Raw genomic sequence first — 15,360 nt, forward strand, 5'->3', positions numbered from 1 at the left:
GCATGGTGACAGGCTGGGGTCCGCTTTTAGTTATCTTCATGTGGCTGCCCAGTTTTTCCAGCACTAGTAGTTGAAGAGACTGTGCTTCTTCCACTGTATGTCTTTGGCATCTTTGTCAAATAGCAGCTGACTGTAAGCTTGTGGTTTTATTTCTGGATCTTCTAATCTATTTCATTGGTCTTTGGGTCTGTTTTGGTGCCAGTACCAAGCTGTCTTTGTTATTATGGCTCTATAGTAGAGTTTGAAGTCGGCATCGAGATCCCTCCCATGTTGTCTTTTTGCCTAGAATTGTTTTGGCTATTCTAGGTCTTTTGTTGTTCCATATGAATTTTTGGACTGTTTTCTGTATTTCAGTAATGAATGTCATTGGGATTTTAATGGGAATTGCATTGAATTTGTATCAATTTTGCCAATATGGCCATTTTCACTATATTAAGTTTGCCTATCCAAGAACATGGAAGGTCTTTACATTTCCTGGTATCCTCTATAATTTCTTTCTTTAAGTTTTTATACTTTTCATTAAATAGTTTTTTTATATCTTTGGTTAATTTCTAAATTATTTTTTGAGGTTATTGTGAATGGAGTTGTTCCTTGATTTCCCCTTCTGCTTGTACATTGTTGGTGTACAAAAAGGCAACTGATTTTTGTGGGTTAATTTTGTATACTGCTATTTTGCCAAAGTGGTTTATAAGTTCTAAGAGTTTGGGGGTGGAGATATAGTATTATGTCATCTGCAAAAAGGGATAGTTTAACTTCTTCCTTCCCTATGCAGATCCATTTAATGTCTTTTTCTTGCCTTATTGCTCAGGCTAAGGATTCCAGAACTATATTGAAGAGGAGTGGTAAGAGTGGGCATCCTTACCTTGTTCCTGATTTTAGGAGAATTGGTTGTAGTTTTTCCCCATTAAGTATAATATGGCTATTGGTCTGTCATATATGGCTTTTATCGTTTTGAGGAATGTTCCTTCTATTCCTATTTTCTCCAGAGTTTTTAACATGAATGAATGTTGTATCTTATCAAAAGCCTTTTCTGCATCAATGGAGAAAATCATGTGGTTCTTGACCTTGGATCTGTTGATGTGATGGATTACATTTATTGACGACTTACATATGCATCTCTGGGATGAAGCCTACTTGGTTGCAATGTGTGATTTTTTTTTTTTTTTGATGTTTCTGGATTCTGTTGGCTAGAATTTTGTTAAGGATTTTGCATCTGTGTTCATCAAGGAGATTGGTCTGTAGTTCTCTTTTTTTTGTTGGGCCTTTGCCTGGTTTGGTGATGAGTGTGATATTAGCTTCATAGAATGAGCTTGGGAAGCTCCCTTGGGAGAGTCTGAGGAGTATGGGTATTAGTTCCTCTTTAAAGGTCTTATAGAATTCCATAGTGAATCTATCTGGTCCTGGGCTTTACTTTGCTGGAAGACTTCTGATTTCTTCCTCTATCTCATTGTAAGATATTGGCTTATTTAATTGATTTATTTATTCTTGGTTCAGTTTGAGAAATTTGTATTTCTCTAAAAATGCATCCATTTCTGCTAGGTTTTCTTTCCTTAGTGAGTATAGTTTCTGGAAATAATTCATTATAATTGTTTCCATGTCTTGGGTATTTGTAATTTTTCCTGTGGCATCCCTGATCTTATTGATTTGGGTTTCCTCTCTTCTTTTTTTTAGTTAATCTTGTCAAAGGTCCATCAATTTTTTTATTTTTTCAAAAACCAGTTTTATTAATTTTATTTATAGCTTTCTTGGTCTCTATCTCATTAATGTCAGCTCTTACTTTGGTTATCTCACTCCATCTTGTAACTTTAGGTTCAACTTTTTCATGCTTTTCCAGCAGTTTTAGTTGCAACATGAGATTATTTACTTGGTCTGTCTCTATTTTCTTGATGTGTGCACTGAAATTGATAAATTTGCCCCTCAGGACTGCTTTTGCCGTGTCCCACAGGTTTCTTTGTGATGTATATTCATTTTCATTGAATTTTAATTTCTTCTGTTATCCAAGTGTTGCTCAGAAGTGTGCTGTTCAATTTTCATGTATTTTGAATAATTTTTACAGTATGCTTTGTTACTGAGAACTAGCTTGATTCCACTGTGGTCGGGTCGGATTTGTATTTGCTTAAATTCCTTGTATGAACTATGATATGGTCTATTTTGGAGAAAGTTCCATGAGCTGCTGAGAAGAACGTGTACTATGTAGTTTTAGGGTGGAAAACTTGGTAGATGTCAATTAGTTTCGCTTGAAATATGGCCTCACTTAATTTGGTGGCTTCTTTGCCAATCCTCTGGTTGGTAGACCTGTCCTTTGGTGAGAGTGGGGTATTAAAGTCTCCTAGTATTATTGAATTTGGATCTATTCTATTCTGTAAGTTTGAGAGTATTTGCTTAACATATTTGGGTGCACCAATGTTTGGTGAGTATAAGTTGATAAGGGTAATATCCTCTTCTTGGATTGTTCCCTGTATTAATATGAAGTATCCTTCTTTGCCTTTTTGTATTGTTTTAATGAAAAGTTTATTTTGTCAGATATCAGGATGGCAACTCCTGCTTTCCTGCTGGGAGCATTTGCATGGTAGATCCTTCTCCATCCCTTCACTTGGGGTTTGTTTTTATGTTTGGCTGTGAGGTGGATCTCTTGAAGGCACAGATGGATGGGTCTTGTTTTCTGATCCAATCTGCAGTTCTTTTTCTTTTGATTGGTGAATTGAGCCTGTTAATATTTATGGTTATTATAGAGATATACATTCCATTTTCTGTCACTTTCCTTAATTCCTAAGTTTTTCTTTCCTTTTCTCCTGTGCTTACTAAGTTGGACTTTTAGTGATATCTGTCTGATGTCGATCCCTGTTCTTGATTGTTTTCCTCAGGTTGGGTCCCCTCTTAATATTCTTTGTAGTACTGGCTCATTGTTTATGAATTCATTTAGTTTTTCTTTACTGTTAAAAATGTTAGTTTCTCCATCAAATGTGAATGCTAGCCTTGCTCGGTATATAAGTCTGGACTGGCAGTTACTGGTTCTCAGGGCTTGGATCGTACTTTCACAGGCTTTCCTTGCATTCAGTGTCTGTGTGGAGAGATCTGCAGTGATTCTGATTTTTTTCTCATTATAGTATAGCTCCTTCTTTGTTTTTGCTGCATGCAAGATTGTTTCTTTATTATTCAGATCTATCATTTTTACAATAATGTGCCCCGAAGTATTTCTCCTGGGATCCTTATTGTTAGGTGTTCTATATGCTTCTGTTATGTCGGTAAGATGTTCTTTTTTAAGATGGGGAAATTTTCGTTCATAATCTTACTAAATAAGTGCTGTATTCCCCTGTTCTGGTATTCCTCACCTTCGTCCACTCCAGGTATACAAAGGTTAAATTTCTTGCCACTGTCTGCTTGTTCTTGGATTTCCCTTTGGCATAATGTAAGTGGTTTTTCCATATCTATGACTTTTTTTTCCAGTTGCTGCATTTTGTCTTCTGTATCTGTTATTTTAATTTCCTTTTCATTCACTCTGTTAACTATGGCTTCCATTGTGGTTTGCATGGAGGAAATTGAGCCATTTATGGCTTCTATGTTAGTTCTCAGAGTATCAATCTCATCTCTTAACGAGATGTGCATGCATTCCTGCATCTGTTTTGATATTTAGTTTCTGTATTCTTTAAATTTATGATCTATTTCTCACTTTAATTCTTGAATCATTGCCTCCAGCATCTCTTGGATGTAGCGTTTGTCTTCCATTCCTGTTTTGTTTCCACTGGGGCTCTCCCCTGGGTGGCTGCTGGCTTTTAGGGGTAGCTTGCTATCCTGGATATTGATAAATCTTTTAATTTTTCTCTGTGATTTTCGCATGAGCTGTCCAATCCCCAGTCTGGGATATACAGGTCAGGCTCTGGTAGGATTTGGGCTTCTGCTTCTTTTGCCCTGGACACATAGTCTTTTGCCATCATGGGCGTGATTCTCAGGGCTTGCAGTTCTCTGCTTTCCCCCTCTGCTGAGGTAGGTGCTCAGCTTCTGACTTCAATTGATATGGGTGGGTTGTGTAGCTCAGGCACCCTATCTCCAGGCCTGGCCCTGGCTCCTGGTCCCCCACCTGGGGCATGCAGGGTAGACCCGGGCTTCTGGGTATTCCATCTGGGGTACACAGCCTGTGATAAGCAGTTCGGGTTTCTTCCGCTGCTGGCTGCTGTGGCCCGCAGGTGCTGTTCCCAGCTTGGGCATTTAAGCTCCCTCCCAGGCCTGCTGTTGATCAAGCCTGGTGGGCTAGATGTTCTCCATGGGCTGGTGGGGTGCTTGCACAGTTCCCAGTTTTAGTGGGACCTGTAGTCCAGGTGGTGGGGGGTGGGGATCAAGCTCTGCGGGGTTACCGCTGGTACTGGTCTCCCTTGGCAGGGTACACCGTCCCCTGTGGGGTACTTACCCTGGAGCTAATTGGGAACTATCTAGCGGTGCTGTGGCAGATTGCTGCTTTTGTGCAAGGTAGGTCACTGTTTGCCACTGCACTCTGTTTGGTTTAGATGCTTGTGGGCTGGGCTGGGTGGTGGCTGCTCTGAGTCTGTGTTTCTCCCTGTCTCTGCTTCTGTTGATGCTGTCTGGGTCAGTGCCATGGGTGTTTTTTGTGCTGGCTGCCGGTGGAGGGGTAGGGAAGAGGTCTTCGTGCAGGTTCTGAGCTCTGAGGTTTCTGTCTCTGTGCTCTCCAGCTCAGCACCAGCACCTTGGGAGTCTTTTGCTCTGGTGTTCTGCATCTGGACCCCTGTAGTTCTGGGGTTTCCCTGGGCTGTGAGGCCAAGTGGTCTTAGTGGGATGAGGAGGGGCCGCTCTGGTGAGGGGTGGGTGAAGGGTCTTTGTGCAGGTTCCGAGCTCCGAGGTTTCTCTGTTTGCGATCACTGGGTCCGGCACCGCACCTTGGGCGTCTTCTGTGCTGGCATTCTGCAGACAACCCCCTGTGACTCTGGGGTCTCCAGCAGCCCTGGGCCGGGCCGGGCCAGTCTCGGTCGACGCGGAGCTGCGCAGCCGCAAGGGTGGGGCAAGGGGCTTTGCGCTTTTCCATTCTGAAATTCCTTTCTTTCTTTCTTTCTTTTTTTCTTTCTTTCTTTTTCTTTCTTTGTTCACCTGTTTTCCTCTGGGTGTTTGGCTTTTTGCTGTTGTTGGTCTCTTGGGGCAATTAAACGTTGGAACTTAAACTCTTATTTGGTTGGAGAGAGCTGTAGTGTTTCCCTACTGTCCCGTTACTATCTTGGCACCCCTCTGAAATTCAAATTTCACCTGCCAAAGTATATTAACTAAATGTAACCACACATGAATATTGGCAATCCCTCTTCAGTCCACAAATTACTATGTGAAAAACAAATGACTTCTTTGTAGCAACGAAGCATACAGTTTCCCTCTTTATCTCCCAGTGATAAACCCACTCAAATGTTATTTTATAAAAAGAAATAATCAAAACAGAGTCTTGGCCAACAAAGATGAAAGTGCACCAAGAAGTGAACAATTTTACAGCTGGAAATGGGATTTGGACTATACTGTAGAGGAATGGTAGGAGGACCTGTCCCCACATGAAGTAGGTGCTAGGGAATACTGGCACTGCTCTACTCAGTTATCTGTAGATAATGCACCACAGGAATTTAGTGAAGTCATTATTTTTGAAGTAGCAGATGCTTATACATAGCTTTTCCAGTTTGAGGCATCTGATTTCCTCATTCCATTTATCCTTTTGCTTTTATATTCATTGCCTTTAATCATAAAACTACCATTCATTGCATAACCTGATCTGCCTTTGGCATTGTTCTAATTATTTTTACACACATTGTCTTATTTCATTGTCAAAATGAAACATAGGGTAAAGGTAGAATTATTTGATGGAAAGTCATGGACTGAAGCAGAAGAGAACAGTAGTGTAGCTGAGGAGAGCATTGCTAGGCTTCCTTTTGGTCATGCTTACCCTTGATCACCTCTCCTATCTGGAATAGTCATTCTTGCCTACATCATTTCCTTTCAGAATCAGTTTATAATGAGATCAGTTCTTTCAGTTTTATGCCCCTTTTTCCCCCTAACACACTAATGTTCACCTGCATTTTGTTTCCAATTAATATTTTTTTTCTAAGAGATACTACAAGGCTCTGAGGGTATTAAAAATGTATTTCTTTTAAAAATGAAAAGTGACATTTCTATAGTTTCCAAAAAACCTTTTATTTATTTACTAGTCTCCAAAATAGTAAGTTAATTCCTTAGCATCCTCTCATGGGACTTTCCCCTCTTTGAATATTATTTAATTTATATGCATTTTTGAAGCATTTTAATCCATTGCAGTTAATATTTTTAATGTTCTATTTGTGGTTGAGGGGGCTGACTCAACCTTGTATTTAAGGATTTATCAAGAGTGTTTTTTCTGTCTTTATAATTATTCAATGCACAGTATCTTTTGTGTTGTTACTAATTCTGGTATAAAGTTTAATTCTTTGAGATTTTGAGGGATCTATTTTTTTTTCCATGAGTCTTGTAGGAACAATTTAAAGTTTGTCTTTCATCTATCATTTATATTTTAGTTTTTGGTTTTATACATTAGACTCAATGGATTATAATTTTAGAGCTTCCAAAGTAAGCCACAGATTTTTCTAAATTAAAAAAAAAATCTTGTTTCTCAAATAATTACTTTTCCAACACAATTTTAGAATTTCGAGTAATACTTCATTTCTCTTGTTTTGTAATATATTTTTTGAATCTTCTTTTAATGTGTCAACCTTGTTGTGTTTCTCCAAATGGATGGGTTCATCAACTAGACATTTTCTACATTCTGGAAGTGGAAGGATGGGATAGGTGGTGAGAGGTGCCATTTAAAACAAGGCTAGCCTTGTTTGTTAATGTATTTTAATAGTTTTATGTTTCCTATCTTAGTTCAAAAACTCCTCTGATATTAACTTTCTAATGGAAGTTAGATATTTCAGAAATAATTTTTAAAAATCTATAGTCCACTTGTGTTTGGAAGTTGTTAAACAAAGGATAACCTCGGCTTCACTATATTCTTTAGTTAAGAGAATCCTTGGAGAAATCAATAAACCAACTGCGGAGTCAGCGCTTACAGAGAAACTCAGGGGGGAGAAGTATTTCTGTTACAAGTGTGAGTACAAGTGACCTCGATGGTGGCACTGTGGCAGGTAAACCATTCAAATCTTTTGAAAACCCTTTCTTGTTTTAAAATACTCATATTGTAGACATTTAACCTTTACAGAAATGGCAATACATACATCATGTCATCCATAGTAGGTGTTAGAACATGCAGTTTTCAAGGATGGTTAGTGTGTATTTTGAAACTTACTAACGAATCTTTATAATTCTACAATTTTTTTTCAGACCTTTATGGTACTTTTAATTTTACCTAACAAAGCCTGAATATCTTTGTCTGTTCCCAAACAATCTAACATACGTGATACCTTGTACTCATAAATGGGCATATTGAATTGAAATGCTTTCCATAACTACTTAAAGATACTAAGAAAAAACCCAAATATACAAATAATAATTACTGTATGGTATGCTCTCTGGATTAGTAATTTTGTCCTACCATAATAGTTTTTCAAGTATCAGATTATGAACTATCTTACAACATTTGTTGAGAACAAGAGGATTTTAGTCTTGTAAGCTAGATGTCAGTGGCTAGCATAAAGGGAAACACTTAGCTTTCCTATAATTAATCTTACTTATACTAAGATTCATGTTTGAATTAAAAATTGGACACAACCATTTATTTGTTCGCTAGTTAATTGATTCTTACTGATTTTCACAGTGTTCCGATTTTGGATTATTTTGTTATTTGCCAAATTCTGTTTTATTGGTATAAAACTGTATTTTATGAAGTCATAATTTTTTTTAAAGTTGAGCAATTTTTGTTTATGTAAAAGAAAATACACTACTTCTTTGGAAGTATAAAAAAGAGCTTTGACATGTTCTTTTCCCCATTTAGTTCTGTTGTTCATTTTGTCTGCTATAAGGACTAAATTAGAGCTAATCTTGTGGAACTTTATCAGTATAACAAGTTGCTTTGGAAATAGCCTAGGTTAAAGGCTTGTGTGGTACTCACTACTTGTATGCATGTATGAAGTATGTTTTTAGATTATTCCTTCTTGTGTATTGTTTCAATCCCCTTCCTTTTCTTTCAAATGCAGAGAGCCACCATTTTCCACCTACCTCACCTCTTAAGGAATATGATCCACTGGGGACCAAACGAAGTAAGTCCAGAACTGGTGTCCGGTTTGTTCGCCAAACTGATGACATGACCCAGGTATTGTGTAATTTGCATGTGGTATTTTCTTACATTTCCATATGAATGAATAATACTTGAGCTATCTGATTATATTTAACTAATCATTTGGTTATTTGATCATTATGAACTTTGCATAACTTTGTACTGATTTTTTTTATTCTTGTTTCATTTGCCACTTTTACCTCTACTTCTGGCTTTTTGCTGGTGAATTGGAGATAAGAGTTTCTAAAATTTCTTTGCCTAAGCTGGCTTTAGGCTAGGATCCTAAGATCGTAGCCTCTTGAGTAGCTAGGATTACAGGTGTGAGCCACTGGCTCCCAGCTGTTTATTTATTCATTTATTTTTGTTCTGTGCTTCTTGTTTTTGAACTTAGGGCCTTATACTTCCTTTGCTTACTTGTTTGACTGGTGCTCTACCACTTGAACTGTGCCTTTAGACATGGTTTTTGCTGGTTATTTTGAAGAGAGAGTCTTTTCTATCTGGGCTGGCTTTGAACCCATCATCCTTCAGCTCTCAGTTTTTTGAGTAGCTAGCTTACAGATGTGAAACATTGGTGCTTGGCTTTATACATTTATTTTGAATTTTTACAGAGATTATATTACAGAAATTATACATCCAATTTGGTTGGGCATATTTGTTTCTTTCCCTGTGTAGGCTGCTCAGTTTTTTAAAAAGCCCTGTAAGTCAGCTACTTTCTATTTTGCTAAGTTTGAATAAGTGTGAATAAGTTTGTCATTGTGTGGCTGACCTATTGATTTTTCCACTACTTAAGTGTTTCTCTCATTATTGAATCACTATTGGAGCGATGTAAGAAATTTCATCCTTCAGTGTTTATTGAAGATTTCTTATATCATTATTTCTATGCTATATTTTCCCCCATTTCTTGGAAGCTCTTTTCAGAGCCAAGTTTCTTTTCTTTTGTGTGTTAGGGAGCTAAATTAATTAGACAAGCATTAGGGGAAATTTCTGACTTTGAAACCTTCATTTTTTTTAAAATTTTAGGATTGGGTTCTCAAAGTTAGTTTTAGGAAACTACAACATAACATAAAAATAAAACAAAAAATGTAATAGAAAAACCTTGTAGAAACTTTTCCTTGACTCATATTTTAATAGATGCAGATTGCTAGCATGGATTATATGAATAAACTTAGAGCAAAGAACAACAACAACCATATTTACTTTTTTATTCTCTTTATTCAGTGCCTCTGTCATTGGGACAGTATTTACATTTGGAGGCAGTGATGAAAGAAGCTTTCCTTTTTCATCAGGTTTATTACTGGATGAGGAATTAGATTGAGTCATTCTACATAGAACAAATCGTTTTATCAGAAAGGAATATAGCACCTATGAGCAATTTAGAGAAGGCCATATGGCTAAAGAAGGATAGAAGGGCTGGGATAATGCAGTGCCTCATAAGGAGCCAATAGACTTGTTATGAAAAGATCATTATTCATCTAGTGTAGAAAATGGAGTCAATGTGGACAAACTAGTTAGGAAGGTATTGTTTGGCAGGTGTCAGTTGATGGTCACTTGGGTTAGGATAAATGAATTGGAGAGAAGAATATAGATTTAAAAGCTACTTAATGAATAAAATTGATAGGTCATGAAGATCAGATAGACATGAGAGGAAGGTAGGAATGAGTAAAAGGATATGTCAAGATGATTCTGGTTGCAAATTTGGAAGATCATGAAATCGTGACAGCAAAGCTCAATGGGCACCTGTTATCCATCCACTGCATTACTTCTACTCTTTTTTTTGTCATCTTACTTTATTTTATGCCAGTACTGGGACTTGAACTCAAGGCTGGGCATTATTCCTTAGCTTTTCACTCAAGGCTGGTGCTCTACTGCTTGAATGTAGGTAATTTATCTTATTCATTATTAACAAAATTGTAGAATTTTTGTGAAGATCAAGATTTTTACTTTCAGTGACTTTTGGAAGATTTCAGTGGAATCCTAAATGCTGTGTTTTGCCTTTGCTAGCTTCATAGCTTTCACCAGTCCCTCCGAGACCTCAGCAGTGAACAAGTTCGCCTTGGAGAGGATTTCAACAGGGAGCTTTCCAGGAGAAGCCGGTAAGAGTAGAATATGGTCTTATAAAGGTTTTATGAATTATTAGGGAATAAATTAATTCTTGTAATATAAAGAGAAGAAAAACTATAGCGGGAGCATCAAGGATAGAACAGAATGCCAAGGAGTCCCAATATTTGGAAGATTTTCTTTTTTTTTTTTTTTTTTTTTACATGAGGATCTGGCTTGAGAAAAATCAACTGGTGATGATGAGGGAAAGGCAGGAGAGCATGAAAGCATAAAAATGAGGAAAGACAAAAATAAACACAACTCTAGAGAGTCACACTTTCTTGACTTAACTCATCTCTGAGAAAATTATCTAAAGACATATAAATAAAATAAGATTGTAACTAAAATACAGATTATAAGAAGTAGTAAAAGTAGCCCAGGAATTAAGTAGAAGTAACCCCAGAAAACCATATAGTTTTTTATAATTTAATTTTATTGTCAAGGTGATGTACAGAGGGGTTACATTTACATACATAAGGTAGTGAGTACATTTGTTGTCGAACATTGTTTTTAACTGCAATCATTAAGAAAGAAATGTCATTTTCTATTTCCCTCCATGCAGGATAGAATATTAACTTCAAAAAGTATAAATTGGCCAACATTTCTAACCTAATCTCATTGACAGTTTCTCTCAACTTTTCTTCCAGAAGTCATATAGTTTTGACCCACAAACTGTGTGCACTCTAAATTATAATAGGAAAGTAAGTGTCCTTGAGTAGCACATAAGTCAAGGAGAATGGGCAGTTCAATCAAGAGTAGATGGAAAATATCAATGGACAAATAAATAAGCCCAAAAGATAACGACAAATTATCTAACTGAAATTGTGAACAGGATAGAATGCAAGCCCCAAAGCATCACTTTGTTACAGAATTTTCATATGGCATATATTATGTAAAATTGCAAGGTGATCAATACAACCTAAAACAGTCATTCATTCAGTATTGGAGAGTAGTTAGTGAGCTAAGTACTTCAAAATGAGAAGTCAGTTGAAAATGTAAGAGTTGGAAATGAAGGTAGGAAGTTGCCATTAGGAAGTAGACGTAGAGGTATGGAAGTAGGTGAGGGAAAGGCTTTTTGCTGAGCTCATAAGTCTTTTTGTACTGTTTGATTGTTTACTATGTAATTAATTTGATGGGGAAATGAGGATAGAGTTTGTATGGCACACTCAGATGTAATGTGATTATGACTTGATAGACATGGTGTGCAACAAGAGCTTTGGCCTCCCTCTTTTTTTTTTTTTTTCCCTCTCTTTTCCGTTTGTAAATTTGGTGTTAATGTCGCATGTTCATTTGTTAAAGGTCCTAATTTAGTGTAGTGGTGCCTTTCGAATATAAATATAAAGAAATAGTAGTAGTATATTATAAATTGATTATTATTACCTTTTATTTATTTATTTTTATTTATTATTTTGAGTCAAGGTCTAGCTTTTGTAGCTCAGGCTGGCTTCCAACTCTGATTCTCCTTTCTGAGCCTCCCAAATTCTGGGATTATATGGTCACCAGCCTGGCTGCACCATGTTTTTTGTAGTGGTTCTGTAGCAGTCCTTATGAGGAATTTTCAGATCACCTCACATAAGTGTGTAAACACAAGTCCACAGCATCAGCATCACTTAGGAGCTTATGGAAGTGATGATTCCAGATTTACTGATTCAGATACATTGGGGGTGAGCTCTAGCAGTCTGTGTTGTAACAAAGTCTTCAGATGTTTGAGAACCAATGCAGCAGAGTATCACATAATAGCTATTAATATAAGTTATTATAAATATGATTACTATGTATTACATGTAATTGTTAATGTTATAAAATATTATGAAGTTCACCGTTTGTATATTTTCTTAAATATTCAACTTAAAAATCTGTTTCTTTCTTGGCCTAGATCGGATGCTGAAACAAAAAGGGCTTTGGAAGAATTGACTGAAAAACTTAGTGAATCCCAGAAACAAGATGTGGTAAGGACTTACAGAGTATACAGTTTTATTTCACATGTAGATGGGGGGAACAAGGTGTCTGTACTAGTCCTAATCACAGTGAACTTACTCAGAGTTTAATCTTTTGAGTGGTGTGTACCATTTTGCCAAAGAATCTTTTCTTGTACCTTATATAAAATGTTCATAAATTTTAGAAATCTGAGTTTGAAATGTCACAACAATAGTATATTAGAGATTTGACTTTTTTATTTCTTTCAAATTTTGTTATGTTTTGAGACAGCATCTCTTTATGTAGCCCAGGCTGGCTTCTAAAGCATGATTCTCCTGCTTCAGCCTCCAAAATGCTGGGAGTAGAGATGTGGCCACTACAGCTGACTGCACTGTGTTTTCTGTACTGGTTCTGTATTTTCTGATCACCTCACATAAGTGTGTGATCTCTGTGCTGCAGAGACCTCTTGCTGGGTTGTTTGTTGGATATGGTGCTAGTTGAAAAATTCCTAATTCTTAAGTTTTATATCTCAAACACAGATTCTCAACATTCATTATTTATTTATCTATTTTAAATAAAATCATGTTAGACTATAAAGTGTATATAGTGTTCATTGTTTCCCATCATCAGGTATTATAATTTCTGGAGAAGAAAAACATCAATAGAAATTGTCATTAGCTGTGTGGGTGGCTCATGCCTGTAATTCTACTACTCAGGAGGCTAAGATCTGAGGATTGCCATTCAAAGCCAGCCCCGGCAGAAAAGTCTTTGTGAGACTCTTATCTCCTATAAACTATGCAGAAAAATCTGGAAGTGGTGTTGTAGCTCAAGTGGTAGAGTGCTAGTCTTGAGCACAAAGAGGCTCAGGGACAGCACCCAAGCCCTTAGTTCAAGCCCCAGGACTGACAAAAAAAAAAAAAAGAAATTTTAACTAAACTATGTACAAATTTGTAACTTCAGGAGCAACGGGTATTCATTTCCCACAACATCTTTTATTATTTCAAGAAAAGGAAAGTTAGTAGAATTTTTTCTCTTACAATACTTTCTTTATTCAACTTGAGTTTTTTGGTAAAAGTAGATAATTTTTTTCTATTTGATAATTTGGTTATAGTTCCTCTTAGATTGAGTTCACTTTGGAATGTGATTAATTGGCTATGTGTGCCAAGAGAGGGATGTGTTCTATTTTCTTTCTCTGTCTCTCTCTCATTCTCTCTGTCTTTCTTTGTGCCAGTACTGGGGCCTGGGTGCTGTCCCTTAGCTTTTTTGCTCAAGGTTAGTTCTCTAGCACTTGAGTCACACCTCCACTTCTAGCTTTCATGGTGAAGTGAAGATAAAATCTCATGTTATTTACCTGCCCAGGCTGCCTTTAAACTGTGATCCTCAGTCTCTGAGTAGCTAGGATTGCATACATGAGCCACAAGCTTTTGGCTCTAGTCTATCATTTATTTATTTGTTTGTTTGTTTATTTATTTATTTATTTATTGCCAGTCATGGGGCCAGAATTCTGGGCCTGGGTGCTGTCCCTCAGCTCTTCAGCTCAAGGCTAGCGCTCTAATACCACAGCACCACTTCTGGCTTTTTTTTCTGCTTATGTGGTGCTGAGGAATGGAACCCAGGGCCTCACGCATGCAAGACAAGCTCTCTACCACTGAGCCACCCAAGCTTTTGGCTCTAGTCTATAATTATTTATATCATTATTATTACTTTTTTTTTTTCGGTCAGTTTTGGGGCTTGAACTCTGGGCTTGGGTGCTGTCCCTGTGCTCTTCTGCTCAAGTTGAGCGCTCTACCGCTTAAGCCACAGCACCACTTCCTATATCATTATTTTAGAAGTGAAGTCCTCTTTTTTTTTTTTTTTTTGTTGGTTGTGGAACTTGAACTCAGGGACTGGGCGCTGTCCCTGAGCCCCTTCATACTCAAGGCTAGCGCTCCACCACTGGAGCCACGGCATTACTTCCCTCTTTTATACATTACAGATTCCATTACTTTATTTGCTAATTTAAACAAAAATTGTTGTTGTTTTGGTGGTACTGATCCTTAAACTCAGAGGTTCTGTTTGCCCGCATCACTTTTTGAATAGGGTCTTGATTCTTGCGCAGCCTAATCTAAACTGCCACCTTCCTTTTTATACTTTCATGTAGCTGAAGGATGGGTCCACGCCACTGCACCCAAGCCTTTTCTGTTGGTTGAGATGGGCCGTATGAACTTTTTGCATAAGCTGGTCTCAAAACTATGATTACCAATCTCAGCCTTCCAAGTAACTGCAGTTGTTCTATATGTTTAATGCATATGATTATACAAATATTGTTTTAGCTACCGCATGAGTCTTCTTTTCTTGGCTGTGTTGATATGTGATTTGTATGTTTATAGAAGTATGTTTATCTTCAGTATTCTGCTGAGGTCCTCATGGAACTGAGTGAGCTACAGTTGTACTGTAATGCTATTGTTTGAATTTGTCATGCTATTTTTTTGAATTTGGATGTATGTGACTTATTTCATATGTATTGGGGAGCTTTACTGTATATTCACAATGTAGGCAGTATGTAGAGTCAGTCAGCTGAATTCAGTGAAGGTCTGAGCCCGTGTATATCCTCTCTGTCATCACTGTTGTGCATTATGAATTGCTCCACATCAGGTAAAGCTGTGATTGCAAAACCAGATGTCACACTCACTGTGCTCAACTCACTCTGGAACCTCACTGTGCTCAAATCACCAGGAAGTAGCCATTTTTAATCATATAAATCCAGAAAGTTGGGCCCATCTAATTACATAGTTAGCTGATTTGTACATCTACAAGTTTTTCATAGCAAGGTATGATGCAGTTTGTTTTATGCTTTTTAGAATTTATTGTCAAATTAATGTTGTCTTATAAGTTAAGGTTTCAATAATAATAATAATAATAATAATAATAATAATAATAATAATAATAATAATAATAAATAATCTTTGTGGTGCTAGGGACCACCTCCAGTGCCTTTTACATGTGGGGCAACTGCCTTCCTATGGAGCTTCATCCCTCAGCCCATTAAGTAAGACTTGTGTAAGGATGTTTACAGTTCTAACTGAAAATAATTAGCTATTTCAAAACTCGAGAATAATATTGTTGAATTTTAGATGGTT

The 15,360-nt window shown here is 37.0% G+C and overlaps 1 protein-coding gene across 10 annotated transcripts in view; it reads left to right on the forward strand.

The window, feature by feature from the left end:
• Cep128 (centrosomal protein 128) overlaps positions 1 to 15,360 on the forward strand; it is a 277,887-nt gene that overhangs the window by 27,569 nt on the left and 234,958 nt on the right. For 9 of the 10 annotated variants that reach the window (XM_070028501.1, XM_070028506.1, XM_070028496.1 and 6 more), the window contains 4 exons: positions 7,013 to 7,139; positions 8,148 to 8,263; positions 10,229 to 10,320; positions 12,201 to 12,273. In XM_070028501.1, the coding sequence (XP_069884602.1) occupies positions 7,013 to 7,139; positions 8,148 to 8,263; positions 10,229 to 10,320; positions 12,201 to 12,273 (408 nt within the window). Of the gene's footprint in view, positions 1 to 7,012; positions 7,140 to 8,147; positions 8,264 to 10,228; positions 10,321 to 12,200; positions 12,274 to 15,360 lie in introns of those variants that run through there. The other variant, XM_070028514.1, reaches the window with a different exon arrangement.

This window comes from Dipodomys merriami, unplaced genomic scaffold (assembly GCF_024711535.1).
Source record: "Dipodomys merriami isolate MVZ:Mamm:240054 unplaced genomic scaffold, mDipMer1.0.p SCAF_1, whole genome shotgun sequence".
NCBI classification, from domain to species: Eukaryota; Metazoa; Chordata; class Mammalia; order Rodentia; family Heteromyidae; genus Dipodomys; species Dipodomys merriami.